The sequence below is a fragment of the Podarcis raffonei genome, chromosome 8, assembly GCF_027172205.1.
Source record: "Podarcis raffonei isolate rPodRaf1 chromosome 8, rPodRaf1.pri, whole genome shotgun sequence".
Lineage (NCBI taxonomy): Eukaryota > Metazoa > Chordata > Lepidosauria > Squamata > Lacertidae > Podarcis > Podarcis raffonei.
In genome coordinates, this window is record NC_070609.1 from 23,949,394 (window position 1) to 23,975,726 (window position 26,333).

The following is a 26,333-nucleotide window of genomic DNA, read 5'->3' on the forward strand; positions in this document are numbered from 1 at the left end:
TTCAAGTGTTTTGAAAAATGGCCAAGTTGCAGGTAGGCCTGACACAATGGAATTGACAGCATTGCATATCCTGACAGCAGAACTTCCAGGGCCAGGGTGGGACACCCTGCTCTGCTTTTTGACAAGGTGGGGACAAGATGTCACTGTCCTCTCAACTGCTCTTCCTTCCCTTGTCTCTGCCAGCAGGGCAATAATACGTTGGAGATGGGAGATTCAAACATCACTGCCTGTGCTGTCTAATACACACAGATATGATGGGATCACCATGTGTATCAGGCCAAACCAGATGAGATCTAATGGATTTCAGACTACCCCCAAACTGGACTGGGGCAGCAACAATAAGGGGGCAGAGGGAAACCATCTTCCCCTGTGCCGTTCCCCTGGTTTTAAATTATTCTCTCCACAAAGCTGATATTAGCAGTGGCAGGGAAATGAGACAGACAGCCATCCCGAACCTATCTTTTCCCCCTCCTCAGCAAATGGCAGTTTCGGGGTGAGCATTAACTAAGAAAAATGGCACAGGAGAAATGGGTTATCTTTCCAACACTGCACCCCCTATCCTCACCCTATGGCTGCACACAAGTCTTTTATAGTCCCACACATGGATTGGCCCTCGTTGGCACAAGGAAATGGCTGACGTTTGTGACATGTCAAGTCCTCTCTGCATCTGCACTATATCCATTTCTAAGCAGGCAGTGATTCTTTTAAAAACTAAGTATTAAAGGGTTGTTTTCACCTTACTGAGAATGATTGATTCCTTTAAAAAGACTTCCATAAAGAGAAGGGGAAACCACATTTATTGCTGTATATTGAAAAAATATATTATCCGTGCAGAAGAAAGTTCTATGTGACTTTAGAAAGCTTATATTGCTTCCCAAGAAAGAGTTTGAGGATACAATGCCTTCTCCATGTGGCGAAAGTTCTGATGAGTTGGGATATCTACTTTTATATGCACCTCTAGGAGCCATCTCAGTTGCTGATGCTTCCAGCATTGCAGAACATCAAGTATAACTTTAAAGCAGACAATATTACTGTTTGGTAAGAGTCAAGACTCAGCAGATCTCATGCCAAGAGAGCCCCAAACATACATATGCCACATTCAGAAACCACACTGCAGCCTCAAGACGGTATCACACCAGATGTGAGCACATTATTTAACCGTTTGCAATAGTGCTGTTTGTCTGAATATAATATCTGATCGCTGAAATGCTGCAGTTCTCAACCAATGAGTTCTTTTGATCTTTTACTATAAAATGAGTAACAAAAAAAGATGATGTGAAACAAAGAAATCCAACCTCCCTAAAAGAAAGCAAGTGTGTCCATAGCACCTGAGATACTTTGGAAGACTGTGCCAAGCCAGAGGATTTAACCAAGGCTGGTGCTATTCTGTCTTCCATCGTGCGCCTGTTAGAAAGTTCTCAACTAGGTCTTCGTACATCTCTGCGAGCCCTCTAGCTAGAACTTGAAGGAAAGGAATAGTAACAGAAGAAAAGACAAGAGTTAAAACATGCACAATACCAGAAAACGTGCATCGTAAGTAGGAAAATCTTAACAGGAAAGGGGGAAAGAGAAAGCTATAAGCCGCATATGTAAATCACAGACCACAGTTTTAAATAGGATGATATTTTTTGAAAGTAAATTTTCCACATTTAGTGGAAAGGATGGTTGGTACAGGCAATCAAATAAGCAAGTGGATGTTTATATAGCAGAATACAAAACATCAATTATTCTTAAACTCTGCTTTATTTAGTAATGGGATAAAGCAGTTGAATAATGATAAACAGTCCAAGGAACACTTATTTCATTTAAAATAAGTTTTTTAGATTTTTGCCCTGGTATCTGCAAATGCACATGCACACTCAAAGTACATGCACAAAAAAGGGTGAGCTTAAAAAAAAACCTTACTTGTTTCAAAATTAACCAGACAACTATATATCATTTAGCACCTCTTTCTTTCTGTATTTATATGCAAGCAAAAGAACTGTACTTAAGATTGCAATCCTATATATACATGAGACAAAGGGATACTGAACTCCATAGATTTACTCAGGTCCAAATCAAATGGGGGAATAATAATGAGGAGGGGAGCAGCTGTTCCGAGCAGCAGATTAGGGGGGTAGCAAACAGCATTATACCCTCCACCTTCCTCCCTGCCAAGCCCTCAGTAGGCAGCAGGAACTGTGCTTTTGTATGGGAACTCCTCACTATCAAGCAATAGGAAATGCCTGGTCATTGGATTTCATGTTGGGTAATTTGATAACGCGCATGAACAGCCACAGCACAGGGAAGCTGAGCTTGCTTCCCACTCTCATTCAAAACTGTTAGCTTCTTGTTTCCTGGAAATCCTATTGAACGATGACCATCTTTAGCTGCAAGAGCAAAAAGCTGTGGGTGGATCTTCCCTCCTAGCAAGACTAGGGCCTCACTACTAATGTGAAGTGGATTAATTATTTTAATTAATTATTTATTTTAAAGTGGATCTAATTATTTTAGGGAGGTGCAGAGGGTGGAAAGCAGTCAGAAGAATGGATGGTAAAGTGCACTCTCTTCATCCTGTACAGCCATACATTGTATTCCTAACGCCTTGGCTCCCAAACAAATCGGCTCCTGAACGATCAAAACCCAGAAGTGAGTGTTCCCGTTTCTGAATGATTTTCAAAAGTCAAACGGAAGCTTCCTGCAGCCAATCAGAAGCTGCGCTTTGGTTTCCAAACGTTTTGGAAGTCGAACGGATTCTGTTTGACTTCCAAGGTACAACTGGATATGGTAATGTAATGTATCACAATTTCCTTCACCCTTCACCTCTTTCCTGTCATCTATTCATCCTCTGGTTGCCTTCCTGCCCTGTTCTTTACGTCTTCCCTTCTTTCCTTTCTCTCTTTCTCTCAACTTGTTTCTTTCCTTCTACCACCTTCTTCTCCTTCACTGGGATGCAGGTGGCACTGTGGTCTAAACCACTGAGCCTCTTGGGCTTGCTGATCATAAAGTCAGCGGTTCAAATCCCCATGACAGGGTGAGCTCCTGTTGCTCTGCCCCAGCTCCTGCCAACCTAGTACTTCAGAAGAACGCCAGTACAAGTAGATAAATAGGTACCACTGCGGTGGGAAGGGAAATGGCGTTTCTGTGAGCTTGGTTTGAATAAGATGTTTTTCTGCAGCATATGTAAGTGTGTGTTACAAACAGGAGAAAGGGCACCAAGCCACATTCAGGCATCTGCTCAGCTCCCACCAAGACCTTTATTTGTTAACTGTAGGATAGGCCTTTTCTTGGTTGTGTATTTTAGGGAGTGCTACCTGAGTTTTTTGGTGTGTTTTATTTGTTTGGCCAGGGAGGGGGGAAGGTGTAAGTACTTTGTGGCTTAAAAGTGTGTCCCTGGGCCCAAGGAACTCCATATATTGCCTCCCTACAACCCATAAATGATATGAAGAAATGGTGATTGGGCATAGTTGCAAACATTATCATATTTCCTCATTGCTTGTATTTCAAATTTCATATCCATCTGCACCTTAAGAATTCTCCCTTTTTATGTCCTGCTCCCTTTTAAATAAAATCTAGATGACTAAGGCTATCTTTTCCCTAGGCTTCCCTCACTTAAACACCACTGAATGATAAATAATTATAGTAGCTCAAAAGGGATTATTCACAATCAGGGAGAAGCGGGTGGCAGTGGAGACTCCCCCCATGGCAAAATTTCTACATCTGGAACTGGATTTACTTATCTATATTTATAAACAGCTTTATACCCCTCAAGACATCTTACAATAGTATGCCATTTAAAAATAAGTAACATATATAGCACCTAATTTTAGTACCTTAAAATGGTGGGTTATAACCTAGTTATATGTCAGTCACTGAGCAGAAAAATCATCCACCATGAAGTTGTTTAATGCAAGTATTTTGGGAGCTGACCATTTTATGCTAAAAATCTTATCAATCAAATACTCAACATGATCCTACACAGGGCTGTAAATTTTGATACACAGCCCTTTGCTTACACTGCAGTTGTTAAAGCAGGATCCTATGTAAGGCAGAAACAGATCCATTCATTTGGCTCTAAAAACCCCTTCCATCTTCCTTGCTACAAAGTTTAGCAAATATGTGCCAGTGCTCAAAGGATGGCCTTTTATCATAGCACTCGGGGTGCTGTGCTAAGTGTACAGATGGTATAACCCTAATTTTACCCTTCCAGCTCCACAGCAGCTTTTTCACAGGGTTCGTTCCACAGGGCCAAACCAACCGCTGAGAGCTCTATGCCTGAATCCAGCGCCTGATATTTTTAAGAGCCAGAAATCAGACTTAGTGAATTTGAACAAACTTTGCTCAATGGGAGAGACAATTGTCTGCATTAGGAATAACTTGCTAAATGTCTGGGAGGTTAGGAAATAGTCTGCAAAAAATTGCAATTTTGATTGGGAATAATGATCAAAATATAAATACTCAAAAGGCATCTATAAAGCAAACATGTTTTCAACACACAATAGCTGCAAATGGTCAGCCACATGCAAATCTGAGGGGGTGGGAGAAGCATTGATAAGATCAGTTGGTGGGAACAACTTTTTCTTGCCACCGGATTGCACCACCAGCCAAAATTAGCTTCTTTGAGAAGGTGAATGCTTTTATACACACACACACACACACACACACACACACACACACACTCTTTACACTTGGGATTCCCAAAATCTTAAGCCTAAGAAGCCCCTTGCATTAGCACGCTGCTGCTCAAGGGTGGATTCATTTGTATACATAAGAGAGCATTATTTATTTTATTTATTTATTAAATTTGTATACCGCCCTATACCCTTAGATCTCAGGGTGGTTCACAATACAAAATTACAATATAAAAAAGAAAAATAGACTGGCTCAGGAGAGTTAGAGATTAGTCACGGGGAAAGAGGTTTCCTTCTTATGCCCAGAGCCTCAATCCAGAACTCCCAAGGTTCTAAGGGATCACACAAATATCAGCTACACATGAGCAGCTAGCCATATCTGTGACAGCAACTCGTTCATTCTGGTGCATGAACCGAAATATCTGATCTTACCAAGCTTCTCCCTACTATACCCACTTTAAAAAAGGTATTAAAAAAACTAAATCAAAACCCAAATGGACTGATTTTTTAGGTGCCAAGGCACAACTTTCATCAAGTAGATGGATAGCCTCCAAAGGAATCAGACCATTTGTTTCTGGCATAAGATACTGCAGCAGTTTTGCTAAAGCCACATATACATATATAATTTACACAGGGGCAAAAAAAGACACAAGATGCAGTGTTCCCTGAATTTCTTTGTAAGCCAAAGCCCGTGGGGAGTTGAATAATGCCAACTGATTGCTATATTACATGTGGTGATCCAGAAGCTCACTGTGCCTAACAGAGCTCTGATACACTTCATTGACTGATATTCCCATGTGCATGTCACCACAGTGTGTGATACAATTGTTGACATTGCAGCAAATGGGGAAGGCCATTATTGGTGGGCTTTTGGATCAGGTAGAGAGTATGCATAAAGGTAGGACCAGAATAAAATAAAATAAAAATCAAGTAGGGGATAAACTAATATTGCTTAGTGCAAAAGCGGCAAGGATTGGTCCTGCTTTGTTATTTACTTACACTTGTAATTTCTGCCTTGCCCAACTACATGCATTTAAATTATGCCAAAATCTTAGATCTCCCCAGTAACAATTTCTAAAATACTGCAGCTGCTCAAGTATGCATTACTGTCATAAAATCCTCACAGGCATAAGATGATGCATCCTGAATATATATAAAAAATTACTATAAAAAATGATGTAGAAATTCTAAACAGCTGATCCAATAAGAATTTCATGCTGTGTAGCAATAGTATTAGGTTATCCCCTATATTGAAAGTCTGTGCAGAAGACGACACATCAAAAAGTGCTTAAAAGTGTGCATTTAGCAATTAAGTAGGGGTTAACTTTATAATGTACCACACTCACCAGTTAGAATTCCATAGACCAACATCCAATCTCAACAGGGCTGTCAAAAGTACTTGAGCAAGAAGTATTATGAAGCAGAAAATAGAAATCCCTAATTTAGCATAACTGTTCAATTGTCCATTCTTACAGAAGAAGAAGGGTAACACTTTCAAGCAAAACTACCATTAATTTTTAACTGCAATTTGTATATCTGGATATATTAGGCAGATATTAAAATTGTTAACAAACTGACTACCACCAGAGATGGATTTGTTTCTGAAAAGTGACCAGTCAATAAAACAAAGGAATAGCTAATTCCAATTTGAATTAAAAATAAGCAAAATCATAACTGCATTTTAAATAGGAGTTTGCGCCATGGATTAAAGTTACTCTTTTCAAAGACAACAACAACACTAAAGCTATCACAATTTTACTTTTCAAGGTGCTGAACCATTTAGAAGAAAAGTTATTAGCAAAAGTTATTTAAATAACCAATCCTCTCCAAAACAGAACAAAATTGTGTAATACACACACACACACACACACACACACACGATGAAAGACTATATGTTCTATGAATCTACACTTTATGACATCACAAAATGCTCATTTCATGCATTGCTTTCTTCCTTTGCAGAGGAATAGGTATTTACAATAATAACTTCATAATTTGCATTTGTAAATATATTACAAGAACTCAGGAGTAAAGTTCAAAGGAGTAATTATGTTCCAGTGTTGCTTCAGAAGGTTATTTAAGGTCTCAGTTAAAAAGTGCTCCATTTAAATGGGAGTTCTGTGCTGCCTCCAGAAATCCAATAGGCACCACATGAGTAATGTCACTTCCAAACATTGCTCACATTAAGAATCACTTTCAGTTTTCTGCAATATATGAAGCAAGAAAATGACTTCAAAATGGGGTAAAGACTCATAGGAAAAAGAATAAATAAATATCCTCTAGCAGGTTATTTGCTTCTAAAATTTCATATCGTTTCATAATTCGTGTCAAAGCCTTCTACAATAGTAGTTTCTTAGAGCCAAAAAGGAGGCTAATGAAATCAGCATGGCAATCTCTTGCCTGACAAAATCATGCAAAAGCTAAACAGCAATGAATTTACATAACACTAAACTGGGAATGAGAAATATTTATACGCTCATCACAACACAGACAACGCTGTGACATATTAAAATCATGACAAAATAATAATTCACCTGGGTGTTATGGGAATCTCATGGATATCACTGAAAACAGCATCTCCACTGTATTCTCTTCTCCCCAATAGTAACATAAAATGTGCAATGCAAATATCAATGAGGTTTTCATGTTCCCACAAGTGGCAGCCCAGTGAAGAGGAGCAGGGAAAGTGAGCTCAATAATATAATCATCACACATTTTATTATACAATATGCTATGGAGGGGGGGTGGAGAGAGAAGAGGGGCAGCTGCTGCCAAGTCTCCAGTATCACCTAGCGTAGTGTCACCCTAAGAAAAGGCATTGCCTTTTATTAGTCAAATTGCTGTGATCTATTTAGTGCAGCATTGCCTACTTAGATTAGAGTCAACAGCTCTCCAAAACCTCAGGCAGAAAAAGGTCCCAGAAAATTATGAGAAGAATAGCTTCCATAAACTGATAAACCTCCAGATGGCACTTATGTAAAATTATAAATGTAGGCAAAATCTGAAATACATTTTGCCAAACTTGAGCACACCCTTTTTACATGGGAAATGTCTTGTTTGTATGTATTCACCATAAGCAGATACATCTGCTACTCACTGGTCAATTATGTAAATACAGATCAAACTATGTAAATTAGCTTTTCCCTCTCTCTGACTTTCTGCAGAATTTATTTTTGCCTTCCTTAGGTGTTTGATTTTTTAATGCAGTGTAGTATAAAGTTATAGTATGCTGTTTAATGCAATATAGTACGAACATTCAAAGGGAGTCAAACTGGCTTAGTGGTCTAACTTTCACAATGGAAACCACTAAAATGATGTATCTTTTAATAATCCCTTAGCACTCTCCAAGATTTAGTGAGTGAAAGATTCAGCTGTAGTTTTGCAAGGGAAAGCAGAATATATACGCATAAACCAGTTTCCAAGGTTCTACTCTAGTGTCACATAAAAAAAGTGAACAAAGGTTGGCTATACAGATGAAGGAGCTGGGTCATGCAGGCCTACTTAGTGATTCTATAAGGCAAAGTACGTAGACTGCAATCTGAGATCTAGTTGAGGAAGACAAAATCTGAATCCAGGTCCCTCAAGACCAGGATCATCAATCAAATTTAGCCTTTAAAGCCCTATACGGCCTAGGACCCTCGTACCTACGGGACCGCCTCTCCTGGTATGTCCCACAGAGAAATTTACGGTCTGCAAATAAAAACATCCTGAAGATCCCAGGCCACAGAGAGGTTAGGCTGGCCTCAAATAGAGCCAGGGCTTTCTCGGTCGCGGCTCCAATCTGGTGGAACACTCTGTCACAAGAGACTAGGGCCCTGCGGGACCTGACATCTTTCCGCAGGGCCTGCAAGACAGAGCTGTTCCACCAGGCCTTTGGTCAGGGCGCAGCCTGACCCCCTCCTCTGGCAATCTGCACAGAATTTTGCTTAATGGTTGCCATCAATTTGATTTTAATTAATTTTATAATGAATGTTTTTAGAATGTTGGATTATTTTGATTGTTGTTAGCCGCCCTGAGCCCAGCTTCGGCTGGGGAGGGCAGGATATAAATAAAATTTATTATTATTATTATTATTATTACTATGAGGCTGATCCTGATAAAGATCTGGCTCACGGAGCCAAAAGGGTTTTCCATTCCTGACTTACGGAGAAGAGCAACCAAATCCAGAACAGTTTTCCCAAAGCAGTTGAAACTATCCTATCTTTAAGACCTCTCCTCCCTGGAAAATGTTGTAAGCAAGAAGGGTCAAGAGTCATGCAAACCAGTGGTAGAATGCACTCCTCTGATAGCCCTATCCACATGCTCAGGCCTCAACAACTGAAATTCATCTGATAAAACTGTTCCAGAGCTTCTAACATTTCTGCATGAGCAGCAGAACTAAAGGCATCCACACAGGTTATAATAGTAGGGAGAATGTGTTTATGAATGATTGTGTCAAACACGAATGCACACCCCACATAGTGTCATCTTTGCATCCCAAGGCCACTCAGGAATCCATCCAGATTCGTCAGCTACTGGCTGATATCAATTGATAATTCCTCTATCAGAAAAAAACCAAGTTACATTGATGGGGGAGAAATCAGGAAACCAAAATCTCCCACCAGTTTATTTCATGGTCTCTTTTCAACATTTACTCCTACTTCCAAGTCTTACTGCTCACAAATTCTGCAGCTAAGGTCTCATGGCACCCAGGTTTCATGGCAAGAGTATCAATCCCAGTTTCATTCCTGCATCTACCCTTCTTACCCCTCCTCAATATTTTGCATTCTTCTGTACAGAATTTGATAGAGATTACAAAGGCAGATATTCTGAAGCTGTTTTACAGTACTGGCTCCTACGGGAGAGAGCCTTCCATTTATGTTCTCTACCTTACAAGCTGCATTTTCCAAGATAAATAGGAGGGGAGGAAAACACTCTACAACAAACTATAAGGAGCAAGAGATTTTTCAACTATAAAAATAATGCAGTATGTGTTATCGTCAGGGCTCAGCAGGAGATGATTGCAGTGAATGAAAGTGTTGAAGTATTTGCATTGGTAAATTGCATGGCTGATGAGTGACCAAAGTGCTCTCTATCTTTCTACAGAGCATTCCAAGATGACCTACATTAACTAGCAGAATGGCTCAAGCAAAATTCCTGAACATTATTATTATGGGTAAGCCATCTGTCAGTGGCTAAACATCTTTCCCCCCAGCAATGTTTCAGGAAACAGATGTTTATCCACATCGCTAAGAGTACACAATACATTACAGGAGAATTTGTAATTCAATATTGTCACAAACATACACACAAACACACACAGCGTTTTCTTTCCTTACATTTGTCTGTGCATATGCACATACACAAACATGATTTTCCAAAGTCATATTCTATTTATCTAAAATAATATTCACAATGTGTAATCAGTGGAATGCAAATTGAATCTGATCTGTTAATAAGTAGCTTGCCCAATTTATGAAACCAACTGTCCCATAAGCCTTCCTTCTAGTAGCTCAGCCTAGCTGACTATCATAACTCAGCTCTCAAATGATTTATGAAATTCTCAGCATAAAAGACCCCTTCACCTGTCAGTGCAAGTGATTAGCCAAAACCTTTTATGTTTTTATGCTTTAAAAATGAGATAAAGAAGGTAGATATCAAATAGCTAGCCAGACATTTACATCTGGGTGCTGTTAAGAGTCAAGCAACATGCAAAGGTTTAAACAAACAGAGTTTTACCATCTGAACATATGCCTATTACACTGTTAGATCAACTTAACTGAAATCAACACTATGAACATCAACATGCACAAAACATGGCACACACTTATAAACATGTTACTTCCATACAGATAACTGTTACATTGAAAGTGAAACACAGTTCAGTAAGTATGATACAGAAAAGAGATAAAGCAACAGAAAGACATAGGAAGAACTGGACTTGGAAAACAGCAAAGATTACAGTTTTTAAGCATCACTTCTAATAAATGATTGGTTTTCTACCACCTTAAACGCACCACAAACAGAAACCAGAAGTTACAATCTTTTCATCTACAGAAGAGTCATACAGGCAAGATAAATAACCATAGGTGCACATTGGTGTATTGTTTTATACACAAGGCAGATTGAGAAAGAATATGCCACCCTCACTTCCAATTTCAGGCAGAGAATGATGCAAGTTCCCTTCATTTTCTACCCAAGCAGCATCTGGCATCCTAACTCACTCCATGCAGTCATACTGATAACTCAAAACACAATTCCAAAACAAACGTCTTTAGGATTGAAGTGTCAGCAGTCTTTAGTAGTGAGGTGTGAAATTCATTTCAATTTATATTAAATGAATTAATCCAATTCTCTGCAGTTTACTACACAGACACACACCTCCGCATTCTTCCTGAAGAGCTTTGTTTAATTACAGGTGGCAGTTATAGGCTTATCTTGCTCTCTTAGAATAGGACTTTTAATAAAATCATCTTAACAATGAACATAAAACGGTTCTTGAAATTAATTGCTGCTTGGTTTTTTAAAAAAATTCTCAAATGTTTTGCAGGATATGGAGGAGATCTTTTAGGGAAATCATCATATCTTTTCCTTTCAACAACCTGCTGAACTCAAAGACCAAAACCAAAAACACATAACTGACTACATTCATGATTAAAAGCCTAACAGTTTGAGCTTAAAAGGACTGCCAAAACCTTCGTATTTGTCATATTGCAGCTTGCAGGATTATCCACTGTGTCTCTTCCAAGTATGCTAAACTGTATTCTGAACAGTGTTGGTGCAAATGTGTGTGTGTGCATGTGCACTTTTTTTTTTTAAAAAAGGAAGAGTTTCAAAAGACTCCCTGGAAGATTGAACTAGAGACAGAAGGGTTAATATGGAAAGAGGCATGGCAGCTTCAGCCAAGAGTTGAAGAGCTTTATAGTCTTGATGATATTTCACAGAAGCCCTCCATTTCCAAAATCACAGAAAAACCAGCCACCACACAGTCAGTGCAAGGACCACCAAAAAAGACATCATAAAGGGAATGCGTGGAGAAGGAAAAGCTCTAGAGTATAGGCGGCATGTTTTGAGCGATTTCTGCTCTTCAGGAATTTGAATAGAAATCTTTGCCTGGATTTCTTCATTTGTTTGTTCGGGCAAAGTTCCCTCAGTAGCTGTCTCTTGCTTTTTATTATTATCTTCATCCTGCACTAACAGAGGACGTTCCAGTGTCTGCTTTCATGGTAGAAGATCAAGAAAGACAGAGAGATGAACAAAATGACAGGTGGAAAGTGCTCAAAAATGATACTCGGGGATGTGCAAGGACAGAAGTCAGAGAAATTGACAAGAAGTTAACTAAAGTGTGCTCTGCTGCTGCATTCAATACATTCCTCCACTAATCCTGTACATTGGAACCAGACTATAGGGACAAATACGAAGTGCTTTCTAAGTGGGTAAATTATTCCTAAGTTGATAATAGTTTTCAGTGGAGAAACCCATTTAATGTTAACTCCACCCATGTGCTAAAATACATCTTTCAACATTAAACTGTAGAAATATTTGCAAAACAATAATCTTGTTGAATTACAAAGAGAAACACTGTTGTACAAAACGTTGGTCATAACTTCCTATGCTACACTGATCTTCAGAATGGCATTAATTATTTGATACTTAAATTGTAGTGCAAATATAATTGAATTCTGTCAAAGATATTGCCATGGAAGATAGTATCAAAAGTTCCACTTCAAAATTATATTGTGGTTAAAGTGCAAAGTGTTCAGTCACTTGAAAAACCAATAAGCTGGAATATTGTTTTTTTAATGTTACAATTACAAAGAATGGAGTTACTCCACATTGATTTCATCTGTGTCACCAGTGTGTAAAGAATGTAACACAATACAAAGCTATATTGCAGTTGTATATGAAAACTAAGTGTAAGCTAGAAAACAGGGGATTTCTTTGTTTTGGTCTGTTCAAAACATATTCTATACATTTATTTTTGCTATGTATGGCAAATGAAAGCAGCTATCTAGGAAAGGAAAAAATTAGCTCTCAGCTCTCTCAGCTGAGTCAATCTTCTTTGCTCAGCCTGATATTTGGGGACATTGTCTTTGCACACCCCTAAGTGATGGGTATCAGGGAGAAAGTAGCTGGGGGGCTGGGCAGCAAAAAAAATGATAATGATACAGAATGCAAGGGAGTTTAAAGAAAAACAGGAAAAGAGAGGAAGACAACATAAAAAGAACAGGGTACAGTTAAACTTTCATAATTGCTCTCTCTCTCTCTAAATATATGGCAACATATTCATGCAACTTTTTCAATCAGCCATGCGCTGAAAAAAAGCAACTGAAAGCTGCAAAAGCTTGCAGCAGTGCAAATCCTTTTTAAAAGTGTTAGAACAGGAGGCTGTGAGAGATGAAACTATTTAAAAAGGCAGCCAAAAGAAAATGCCACTCAGCAGCTGCTGTTGAGGGTTTTGGTTTTGCTCAGTGCCATTACAACAGCAAAAGTCTGCTTCAGAAGCACATATCAAAACAGCAGCTTTACCTCTGGCCCACCAACCTGTCTCTCATAGGACTGAAATGTGGCTTGCTTGACCTGGACATGCACAAAGTATGGAAAGTTCAGTTGTTTTATGATGTAGAATAATAATAATAGTAATAATAATAATAATAATATCACAGCCCCACTGTACAGATTACCAAGATTACTGCAACAATAAAAAGGTAGCCTTCCTTCCACATAAGACATCTACAGACAAGATGTAGTTGTCTGCAGGTGACTCTTATTACAATAGTTAATTACAATTCTTGAAAAGTCCACCGGTCTAATGTTCGATCCCTATATGGGCCATCTGCATATTCTAGAATTGCAGGAGGTTTTACTCGATGGCCCTTGGAGTTACTTCCAACTCTACAATTCTATGATCATTTGCACAGTTCATGGAAGACAAACTTGGGAAATGAATAAGCATTCTCAAACATTGCCCTCAAGTCACAATAACCACTGTTGTAGGAGGGAATGTATCAACAATTCAATTTACACACATCCAGCTCTTACAAAAGCAATACTTGCAACGTCTACTTCAACAACATCTTGCATAAACTTTGCTTTAATCAGAACTCCCAGCCAAACATTTAAAGTTTTGTGTGCTGTTTCACTATCATCAACAAGGATCAATCCATTCATATTTTTATCTTTCAATGTAAATGTAATTGTAATCAGCTGAAAAATACCCTCTCATCTCCTCATTAAACAAATACCAAACTGTAATTTCTGGACATTCTAAGTTTACTCAATATTTAAAATGTCAGGTGCCTTGAATATTAAATTAGAACAAGTATTTGTTCAAACTGAACTAAACATTTAATCTAAGCCAGTGCTCCGTAACATTGCATTCAGGTTACTGGGTTGGATCCAAAGAACCAGGAGCTGATGGAACATAGTTGCTGTTCCACAATGCTTGTATGGGGGTCCACAATGAGCAGGTTCTATAGCGGTTCTCATTCTGCTTCTGTTTGTGCAAGAAACGGCATACATTCTTGTACAAGAAGAACAACGTTGCTGAATTTAGAAAGACTTTTTCTCATGTAACATAATAGCGTGAAGCACAAAGCAAGTCCTTTTGCAAGTGAAAGTCACTTTCTGCACATGGAAGAACATCTTTGGATCCAAGCCACTGAAACTACAGTTTTACTGCAAAGGTTGGTAGTAATGTCAAAAACAAATTCAACTACTTCTTTTTTCCTAAGTAACACAGAACCACTAGCTGATTATTATTCAGAGAGCCCAACAGTTACCCTTTTATGAAAGTAAATGACTGAGACATACATATATACTCACTAAATGTGTTATAACTAAAAAGACCTTATGTTGTCACAGTATGACTTTTCAACCCCTTGACTTCAGCAGTAGTCTCACAAGATTTGAAAAAGAATTACTTGAGGCAAAGTGGTTTGAAAGCTATGACAAAAATCTATCAGCTAAGATGTGAAAACAATTCTCACTCAATATACAGAACAGGAATCAATAACAAAAATATAAATATTATTGCATTACCTTTGGTTTATTCCACCCACCTCCCCACCCTGCAGAACAAAAAGCTGGTTTTGTTAAGAGCAAAGCCAAGCAAATCACCAGTTCCATGCTATGTAAAGTACTCACTCCTTCTACTCCTGTGGGGATCTGTCCATTGATGTTAAGGGTCCTGAAGGGAGAATGAGTTGAGAGGCGCTTGTCCCATTCACTTGGCCGTGGCTCAGGGACAGATTCCATAAAGTTCTTCTTCAGTTCGCTAATGCTAGCATGGTGTTTCTTTATCCCCTCTTGAGGTTTATCTAGATCCTATCATTTAAGAAAAAGAAGCCAAAAAAGAAACCAGCGAAAAATTTATTAAACATGCATTTACCACCTTCACACTATCAAATTCACTGCACTAGGCGGCTCAGTCTCCATTAGTTCTACTCACAATCTGAACTAAACACACATTGGGAATATCACGTTTTCTTCTTTCCCCAAAAATAGAAGGATATAATTTTATAATGAGTTATAGGTGTCCCCCAGTGAATCATTTGAGTAGTTTTCAGTTTGAAATCTTCTTACCTAGATTAACAAATAAACTCAGAACTATTAATTGAACACTGTCTCTCCACACCCCTGCAATGTTGAATTACTTTTAAATAAAAGTAACTATAAATCCCCAATGCACGATAAATAATGTTAGCATCTTTAAGGCTGCAATCCTGTTACCAACTTACCTGGGAGTAAGTCCCATTGAAATCAATGGGATTTACTTCTGAGTAGACATATATTGGATTGCGCTGTAAGAAGCTGGCTCTAGTATCTGTTTCTATGATATACTGTACTACTGAGCTTCACAAAAGCAGCTTATGCATATCCTTTTTTGCAAAGCATTAGCATATATTGGTTTAAGCAATGCAAGAAAAAATAATTTGGGAAGGGTGCCAGAGGTTATACAAAAATCAATTAAGTCACTGGCAAACCTAAATTCAGAAAATTATGTTACTTCCTCCTTGCACTTTCCACAGTAGTGTGATTGATTTGATTTATCATACTTAGAAGGGGAGGGAAAGACGGGGCAGTATATGTGGCAATTTTCCATGTGCAGGAAGCATTTTGCTCTGAAAGATGAACTGAGCCCTTGTAACCTGGTGTAGGACATATGACTGGCCTAGTTCCTCCTTGCAAGTTAAGGGCTGAAAGAATTCAAGAACTTGAGAGTGTTCTGGCTTGCACTCTGAACACTTTCTATTATGGCTTCTAGATTTGCCCTCTGTTGTAATCACATATGAGAACTTTCCAGATAGCATAGCAGCCATCCAAGCCACTTATTAATATAGAAGAGAATTCAGACTGCCCCAAGAAAAATCTGAATCATTAGGGCTGTATCCAACTGAGTTCTATTCGGAGTAAACTAATTCAAATAACAGTGGTACCTTGATTTAAGAACAGCTTAGTTTATGAACAACTTGGATTAAGAACGCTGCAAACCCAGAAGTAGGTGTTTTGGTTTCTGAACTTTGCCTTGGAACATGTTTCGCTTCCTGTAGAGTGTGTTCCATTTGTAAATTGAGTCCCCCACTGCTATGGTGAAGCACGCCTTGGTTTAAGAACAGACTTCCGGAACGGATTAAGTTCGTAAACCAAGGTACCACTGTAATGGATCCAAGTTAGACTTGGAACAGGAGTGCAGTAAACACTCCCAGATATGTATTTTGTGTTGTTGTCCTTTAGACTGTATTTTTGCTTTGGGAACTGTTGGGACTCCTCAAGCTCCTCTTGTTTCAGGAAAAATTTCCAAGGCTGGGTCATAAGACCCCTGAAGTGATCCAACCAGAAGGAAGGCTATACCATGTAAAATGGCTCATAAAAATAGACATATTTCTACTTAACAGCAATATCCATTAAATTCAATTTGTGCCAATGATCTAGTATCCAATACTTAAAGGATCCCAGATTTTTCAAAGACCTGGAATAACTCAGTTGGTAAAGCATGAGACTCTTAATCTCAGGGTCATGGGTTTGAGTCCCATGTTGGGGAAAATATTCCTTCATTGCAGGGGAGTTGGACTCGATGACCCTTATGGTCCCTTCCAACTCTACAAAACTATGATTCTATGAATTCTTAAACATAAAATACTGGAAAAATTTAATGGACACCAACCAGGGTGGGCCCTTGAACAATCTGGGACATAATTAGGCTAAACCACTGAGTAAGAAGATGTCAACAAGATTCGGGCTGCAATCCTATACATGCTTTCCTGGGAGTAAGTCCCATTGAATACAGCATGACATTTCACTTAACATAAACAGGGCCTCATCGTTACTAATGGAATACTAATGGAATCTAACAGTTACAGTAAATATTTGACTCTCCAGCAGGAATATAACCCCAATCTTCCCAGATCACTGACAAAGCAGGCAAATTCTGAAGAGGAACAGATTCCCCATCCCTGCTCTTACATGTTAAGAGCTCCAGTCATAAAGCTGTTTTTTACTCCAGAAATATTTATAGAAAGGCGGGCATTTTAGTCTGTTGTTTTTGCTGCAAAGGGTAATTGAATTTTAATATATTAAATATTCATCTTTAAAGTGTCACAAAACTTGGTTGTTTTTATTCCAAAATATTTTAAATGGCCAGATTTTATATTTTCTGAGGCAGTTTTGTATAATCCAAGATCTACCTCCTCCCCAAAAGCCTATACAATTAATTAGTTAAGTCATGCCCTATGATTTCAATGGTTCTACTCTGAGAAGGACCATGGCTGCCAGGGCTTCATTGCAAGGTCATGCCACCTGAAAGAGCAAAAAGGGAGTTTTTCATTATCAAGTGTGCCACTGCTTCAAAGGATCATATGGTGATTTAAATCTAAGACAAACTGCACAAATTGAAAAATTGGAGAACAGCAGATCATAAGGTGTTTAATTAGGTCTTGTGTGCTTCTTTTAAATGTTGTTGTGATCATCCCTGTGGTCTGATAAGATAAGACAAACACTCAGGTGTGTCAGTGGATCACTCTTCTTTCCTAAACACAATCAGATGGAACTGAACTTGCTTGTCCGATATACAAAGTCAAAAAGAAAAAAATAACCACAATCAAGGTTATAATTAGAGGGGTTTTTTTGTTTTTTATTTGATGACGAGTGAACACCTGCAACAAAACAGTTAAGAGTCAGACCAGGCATGTGAATGGGAGTTGGTAGTAGGCACTGGATCATACAGAGCCTTATATAGCTACGGGAAGGTAACAGTACTGGAAAGAGACATGTGCATGAAGTTATAAAACCTCGACTGGAAGGAGGTAATAGATTAAACTATCAGATAAAGGACAGAGTAATATGTCATGGGTGAAATTTTCACCACCTCTTGCCAGAAGAACTCTTCTTGACTGGATTACAGACCATTTTACTGATGTCCAAAAGTTCTGCACTGTGGCAATCAAACCCTAAAGCTGTAAATCACTAAATTAAACTTCAAAAAGTAGTTAGTGCATTTTAAAAGAAGAGACACTGCTTATGAAACTCCTATTAGCTGCTATTTCTGTAAACATGGATAAAAACACATAGCACATAAGAATGGAGTCAGTATAAGAAGCCACACATCTCCAAATATCAGTAATATATGATTGGAATGTTCAACACTTCCAAGATCTGTGGGATACAAATTTAATTGGTATTAATCTGAAGGCAAGGTAGCCATGATCTATACTGTGTAGTCAAAGCAACATAAAATTTAGTGGTTCTAGAATAACAAGAAATACAAAAAAGTTAAATCAGTTGAAATATAGCAAATGGCCTATGCGAGGAAAATAGCCCCACTCTGCTGTGTGAAAGCAGCTGTCTACACTTTTTAAAACATGCATTCAGAGAAAAAGCTTATGTGATGACATTCTCTTTCCAGGTTTTAAAATTATTTGCAGAATTAAGACATAAACTACTATAATATCAGTGCTTTTAAATGCTACTGAATGATTTGTTAATTTTGGGGAGATGGAATATATCTCCCAAGAATCATATTAGTACTAATTTGGTGGTAGAGTACATGTTCTTCAGGAAAAGGTTCCAGGTTCAGTCCCTGTCATCTCCAGATACGGCTGGGAAAAACTTATCTCTGAAACCTAGAGAGGCATTACCCATTAGCATAGGACAACTAAGCTAGGTAGACCAATTGTTTGACTTGGAACAAGGTACTTTTCAATGATCATCCTGCAATTATGCATTTGGAATGCTCCTTAGGCTTGATCTCCTGCCACTGTCACTAGTTTTTAAAGCAGTACTGTCCTTTTACATTAAAGAAATGTAAGAGCATACAAATGCACCAGCAGAAACTAAAGTACACGAAATAAATGCAGTACACCTAGCCTCAGTGTAGCTCAGTGAACTGAAAAGAATTAAAATGGTGAAGCAGAACTGCTTGGTGGATTGTGACCATGGTTCCCTAGTAATTCTACTAGATATATTGCAAATCACAAAGACGGCAGGGCTTAGTTTGCTGGGGAAACAGTCCTTGGTACTAAAATAAACATAAATTGCAGGTAGCTTTGAAGTCAGCTGTCCAGGACAGAAATCCTCAAACTAGAGGAAGATGACCATTTGCAGCTTTGGGTGGGATGGAAGATAAGCATACTCTCCAATCACTAGGTATTACTACTCAATTTGGGTTCTACAGACAAACCCTTATGACTTTCCCTTATGCAGGATATGAAATTAAATATCCAGTTCTGCTAATACTTTTCTTGTACTCTTCCTTACAAGGTACCCTGAGTTCCAGTTAGTGCTAGATCCAAATCTGAGTAACTGCTTACTTTTGTTCTTTCAAAAGGAAAAGCATCAATTGATGGTCTCTTTGGTACAACCTTAGACCACTTTTTGCATATAGCATGCATGGTCTGCCCTAATTTAAGGCTGCAATCCTATACATAGTTTCTTGGGAGTAAGGCTATTGTCCTCAATCAGATTCACACTGGAAAATCTAGGCAACACCTCTGCCTGCTTACAGAGTGGGCTTTTCTACCAGGAATATTCCTCCACCACTACCCTTCTTTTATTTTGTTTAGTGCCTGAAGAGTTATGAGGATCTTAAATATTTATCTACTGCTTTATAATGGCTTCATTAATCCCAATGAAAATATTACCCTACTGGTATTTCCTAATTTGTAGCAATTCTTCTACTATAACCAACAACTGTCCCTCTATACACCAGGAGGAGGAGTATTGCCCCTTCTGATGTTACTGAACCCTCAACTCCCATCAACCCCAGGGATGATGGGAGTTGTAGTCCAACAATATCTGGTGGATACAAGTTAGTCACCCATGCATCGTATCTTAAAGGAAAAGGCACTGAAGAAAGATCAGGGCACAAATTTAGTGTTCTGTCAGAACCCTATTAATTATCTATTCTCAAGTTGGTAATGGGCTTACTGGAAATAGAATGGCATCACAAAATGCAACTCTGAAAACCTGGCTACTTGCTTGGTTCCTCGTAGCCCTTGACTTTTTGTAGACAGCCATGTAATCAAGTCGTCGAGCTTTTAGAAAACACTCAAGTGAAAAACTATCCCAATCACATATTTTTCAGGTAAATTCAAGAAGAAAAATCTAAACAGGTAGGGAAAATGGCTGTATAGTGTCATGTTTATTGCATGCAAAAGCCTATTTCAACGTCTTCATGCAACAGCATGCAAAACAAAACAAATGTAGCAGCAGAGGAGGAAAAAGAGTTCAGCAAAGAATGCAGAGGGTCCAGGCAAACGCAACCAAAAGAAGCTTCAAATTCATACAAACCTCCAACATTAAATTGCTATGTCTTATATAAATGTTTTCACCATCTAGTCTCTTTGATCTTTTCTGTGAAAGTGAAAGAAAGGGGGGGACAAACAAAAAAAAAAGCACAAAAAAAATTAAAAGGTTGTTGTTGCAGGAATTTGCAAATCGGAAAACGAAAAAGGTTAAATTAATGTTCGGAGAGCTGTGATATGCCAATGGGGCGTAGGGTATGGAGCCACAAGATCATGTGAAGAATCTGAGGGAAATGAAAAGTTTTGCTCGTGAATCATGGGGAAATGTAATGAGTTCCCTTTAAAAAAACAGTCCCTAGGGCTTCGCTGGCCTATTTGTGTTGTGAGTGTTCTCTCAGTAAAAAAATGATCATGTACTTTCTGTGGAAGGCAATACATTTTGATGAATACAGCTGCATGGGACATCAGAATGTCCTGCTGGGTTAAAATCGGTATTTATTAATATTAATAAATGATATACTTAAATATATGTATGCAATCTGAAATATTTTAATCTGTTCCTTCTTATATTACTTCTGCAGTCAAGCATTTTTCACTTCCTTAAATGCTGACTTTTCACAGTTCTCATGGATGGACGACTAGATTTTTATAAGGAGCCAAGAATTAAGTTGTTATCTGCAACATATAAAATCTACCGTATTTTTCGTCCTATAGGGCGCACCGGCCCATAGGACGCACCTCGTTTTTTTTTGGGGGGGGGAAATGAATAAAAAAAATTTATTCCTCCCCCCCAGCTGCGGCTGCCGCCCCAAGCCTTGCGCACACCTACCCGAAGCACGGGGCACCCTCTGGAGGGCTCCGCATGCTTCGGGTGACAGGCTGCCGCCCCAAGCCTCACGCACTCGGCGGGACCTCCCGCCGCGCGTGCAAGGCTTGCGGACACTCGCCGGGGCTGCAGGCTGCTGCCCGCAAGCCTTGTGAGCCCGCGGGAACTCCCGCCGGGCTTGCAAGGCTTGCGGATAGCTTCCTGAAGCCTGGAGAGCGAGAGGGGTCGGTGCGCACCGATGCCTCTCGCTCTCCAGGCTTCAGCGAAAGCCTGCATTCGCCCCATAGAAGAAGAAGAGTTTGGATTTGATATCCCGCCTTTCACTCCCCTTCAGGAGTCTCAAAGCGGCTAACAATCTCCTTTCCCTTCCTCCCCCACAACAAACACTCTGTGAGGTGAGTGGGGCTGAGAGACTTCAAAGAAGTGTAACTGGCCCAAGGTCACCCAGCAGCTGCATGTGGAGGAGCGGAGACGCGAACCCAGTTACCCAGATTACGGGTAACCACTACACCACACTGGCTCTCATTTTTGGAGGGGAAAAAGTGCGTCCTATGGGGTGAAAAATACGGTAGTCCAAATCATCTGGACAGAGTAGATTGTCTTATAAATTAACAACTACTGATTTTTTAAAAGGCACGTGAAGCAACCAGGACACTGTCTTTTTAAATATGCATGAATGAGATGGCAATTTTGCTTTGATGGAAGTGAAGAAACAGCTAACCTTCCTCATTCTTATCGGTTCTTCCTCTTTTCCTGCACGCTGCTGTTTTGTGATAGATTATATAAAAAATGGGGAGGGGGAGGGAAAAAATGGTTCATTTATTTATTTTGGAACTTTCATCTTTCAGCCTTAAAAATAAAAAATAAAATAAAGAATACAAGCAACCTAACCAGACAAACCTGATTTTGGTCACCATTTGTGGTGGGTACTGACACTTCGATATGCACTTTCCCCACCTACATTAAAAAAATAAAGTGGCAAAAACATTTTTTTGCTTTGTTAGTAGGGTGTTGGAAACAGGTTTGTTTCAAAAACAACTATTCGTTTTTGAAACATTTGTAAGCATGCATTAAGTAACATGCAGGTTTTAAAGAGTTACAGAAATAAGTGACACCATACCTTTACAGTGACAATTTGTTAGTTCACCATAACTTACTTTGAATTTAACATTTTATAATGTTTTTATAGATATTTTTGAGAAATAAAATATATAGAGAGAAATAAAAAACAGTAAGAAAACAATTTTGGAACAAGTTCTAGATTTAATTTTCCTATCCACTCTCTGATCAAAATTCAGGGTGAATACATTTTAATAATGCTAATAATAAGAATAAGAATAAATTATTTATACCCCACTCATCTGGCTGGGTTTCCCCAGTCACTCTGAACGGCTCCCAACAGAATATATATAAAAAGCGACAAAACATCAAACATTAAAAACATCCCTAAACAGGGCTGCCTTCAGATGTCTTCTAAAAGTCAGACATCTGATGGGAGGGCGTTCCACGGGACAGGCGCCACTACCGAGAATTAATACCAAAGATCCCAAAATTTACTTTAAACATGCCTAAATGCTTGCACACATCCAGTGTGTTTTTTCACTTATTCTCCCTTTGAAGACTGGAAAGAATATCACAACATACTGCCTAAACTCTCCCCCCACCCTGAACAGCTTGCCACATGGCCTGGTTCAAGTTCCTTGAGCATGTGGAACTATTTATTTTATTTGTATGCAGCTTCGTAAGAACTGCAAATAAATACCACAAAGCAATCGAACTCAAAGCATCATGCACATGATCATATAATAAACATCAATATAATCACAAATAACTAAGTAGTTGTCTAGTTCTTTTAATCCCCAGTTTAAGAGTAATATACGTAAGGCAGTAACTCTTCTCACATATTTAAGGAACAATCTAACTTTAAAAGTTATATACTAATAGACATTTTGAGGGAACTTTTGGAGAGGCTCCTATGCAAGCCCCACTGGATATTTTTAGTATTAAAGTTTTTGTGTGCACAATCTGAAAGTGGACTCATGTGCTGCACCATAAACCAACTGTGAAACTCTCCCAAATTTTAAGTCTGGTTTGCAGTGAAGCATGATATATGTACATGGATATGCTCTTTCGGATGGAGGAAAGAAGACTAAAACCCTACGATGTGAAAATCTAGCTAAATGATCATTTGGGATACAATGATTGAAATAAATGCACATTGTGTGGTGGTGCTATCAACTCCACTCATTCCTATCTGTCAACTTACTGACTTTATCTGAATTACTCCTATTTCTGGATATACACACAAATACAGAACTGGTTCATGCTGTCAATTCTGGCTCCACTGAAAATGCCTTCTCAGCTGGTATTGCAATAGCTGAAAATGTATATCAATAGAGATTCTGGTTCTTATGTGACCATCTCCATACAAATCACTTGGAAAGCGCTGTAATGGAGATGAAAATGACCCTGAGAACTGGCTCTCAGATTTCCTGTTGGGTCAAAAAAATGCCTTGCCGGAATTGACTCATCAGTGGGAAGCTAAATGCTCCACAGAACTCACAAGTAGAGTATGATCAATGGAAAGACCCATTCCCTGATATCATTGTATCTGGTGACAATGAATTATGCAGTGCAAACCGTAGGGCGTCCTATTGTAGTGTCCTGAACTTGTTGGCAATCAAAATCATTCAATGACCCACAAGTTCCAAAGCTGAGAAAATAATTTCACACCTTTTCCAAAAACCTCTCTTGCCTATTTCCCCTTCCCTGATTATTCTTTAAGCTTAAAATACCCAACCTCATCCAAAAGGCTTAAGAATTAATGCTACAAAGCCCTGGTCATTTCATTTGTCTTTTCCACTTTCTTCCAACTATAGGGACACAAGAACTATACCATACGGCCATTAACTGAAGTCACACCAACAAACGAAGTGTATGTTCTACTGTACATGACACAAATATATGTAAGAGATGAGCAGAAAAATGCTAAAGTAGTCCTCTCCTAAGAAGCTTCTATCATAGAGGGTTTATTTTCTTATATCATGTAAAGAATGACAATCAACCTGTAACTAGTTGTCAGCATAAAAAGAACGTTAATTCAGGGAAAGCAAATAAACTGACATTCTGTAGGTGCTGAAAGATTTTGAGTTCAAACCTCAGCAACAGTAAATGCACAAGTTCAGCTCAAGAATAGGCCTAATCACTGACCAGAATTAGTAGAATTGCAAAGGCAATCAAGCCATGTCATTACAAGTCACATGATCAAGCCATACATTTTGGTTTTGATTACTAGCAGGCCATAATTTTTAATTGCAAATAAGTCTCTATACACTCGTATAAAGTGTTGCATATCTTTGCAACAAGAGTGTAAAAATCAGAACTTTTCATGGAGAAAATAGATTGTACCTCTCATCACAACAGTGTTGTCACCAAGCCCAAAGGACATCTGAGTACAGCTACAATTAATGGGACTTAAGAACAAAATTTTCTCCTTAACTCCTACAGATTTCAATGGGAGTAAAATATGTTTCACTATTTTCAAATGCAGCACTGAGATCAAAACAAGTATGACAGAACAAGCAACTCACAAAGTCGCTTGGGACACCAATAAAGCCATGTGCAAACTGATTGCAAATGCCACAGTGAATACCAGAGTAGACCCCTCTGACAGAGCACAGGAAGGAACCCAAAGACTCTGTGTTCTCAGAAGAGCCAGAGGGTGAGCAACTCTCTCCAGCTGCAGGTATGCAGAGTTGGAAAGTACAGTCATCCCCCTACCTAGGCAGAATAGTCAGGCAGGAAAAGAGAAAGGACTACTGGAAAGTATTGGTTACAAGGTTCATATGGCATATTTAGAATATAAAAGGAAACCAGAGAAATGTCCTGATTAGTCACAGTGGGAATTGTTTGGCCACTGAGGACAACTGTGACAAATGTTCAGCTTGAGCTTTCTCCTGTGTCAGGAGGCAGTGTCAGGAGGGCTGGGCAAGTAGTGTAATCTGCCATTCCAACTCTAACCTATGTCCAGAATACAGAACAAAGAGGAAATAAGGGCACACTTTCCCTGGTGAGCCAAGAAGACACCTTTATTGGCTGTTTTTGGCAACAAGGTGTATTGGATGGGCCCTGACTGAGATGAACTCCTACATAAAGGACCCTTCAACTTTTTATTTTTCTCTCACACAAGCAAACAATATATAATTTAACAGTGGTAGTCTAACATACCTGGAATCCTTCAGCAGGCTCTGTTTTGGTTTTCTCTGGCAGAGTTTGTTCGTGTTGTACCTCTTTTCTCTCCTTCTCAGCTTTAGTGACCACTGGCTCCTTGCTTTCAGATACAACTGTAGGAGTTGGTTCGGTTACATGGCTCTGAGCAATAGCTGGTGCAGATGTAGGCCGTGGGCTTCGGTCTGGTGTCACCACTGCTACTGCTGAGTAGAAATATATTTTGTTTTAGTGAGAGTGAGTGAGAGTGTGGCAAACCCCCAAAATCCTACCCCAAAGAATGAAAAAACCAGGAGGAAAGGAGTCACAGCAATGCAAAAGAAAGAAGTGCAAAGCAGCTGGCACTGGTTTAATGTGGAAGGCTAAGTTTGTTTTTAGCATATGTTGAATAAAAGTTAAGAAACCAAAATTAGATATCACTCAAGAGCCACACACTTAAAATGCTAGTCAAATCCACACTGTAAAAGCACTTCAAATGCTGTTTTTATAAAAACAGCTAATTGTGGTGTGAATAATCACCAATATTACAACAAAAGCCAGATTACTGCTGTTTACCTAATACCAATGCACTCAAAACCCAAGACCCAAGAAAATATGAACTTGTTGACTATAAACATGTTTGTTTAAAATGGTGGACGGGCCTCAACACTGATGGCCCTTGTGATGTACCGTATTTTTCGCTCTATAGGACGCACCGGACCATAGGACGCACCTTGTTTTAGAGGGGGAGAACAAGGGAAACAAATTCTCCCCCTCTCTGCTCAGCACCCCTTCAGCGAAGCCCCTTCCATTTCTCCTCCCGCTTGGCTGAAGGGGTGCTGCACAGCTCTCCCTCTCTGCTGAAGCCAGGAGAGTCTTGCTCTCCTGGCTTCAGCGAAAGGAATTTGAAGCCTGCGGAGCGCAGCAACCCCTCTCACTCTCCAGGCTTCAGAGAAAGCAACGCGAAGCCTC

At 39.1% G+C, this 26,333-nt stretch overlaps 1 protein-coding gene across 34 annotated transcripts in view; it reads right to left on the reverse strand.

The window, feature by feature from the left end:
• Positions 1-26,333, reverse strand: part of EPB41 (erythrocyte membrane protein band 4.1) — a 274,098-nt gene that overhangs the window by 21,975 nt on the left and 225,790 nt on the right. For 8 of the 34 annotated variants that reach the window (XM_053398548.1, XM_053398547.1, XM_053398553.1 and 5 more), the window contains 5 exons: positions 25,383-25,588; positions 22,056-22,112; positions 21,877-21,918; positions 20,376-20,438; positions 14,736-14,915 (listed from right to left, as the gene is read on the reverse strand). In XM_053398548.1, the coding sequence (XP_053254523.1) occupies positions 14,736-14,915; positions 20,376-20,438; positions 21,877-21,918; positions 22,056-22,112; positions 25,383-25,588 (548 nt within the window). Of the gene's footprint in view, positions 1-9,178; positions 12,730-13,118; positions 13,170-14,735; positions 14,916-20,375; positions 20,439-21,876; positions 21,919-22,055; positions 22,113-25,382; positions 25,589-26,333 lie in introns of those variants that run through there. The other 26 variants (XM_053398571.1, XM_053398578.1, XM_053398573.1 and 23 more) reach the window with 15 other exon arrangements.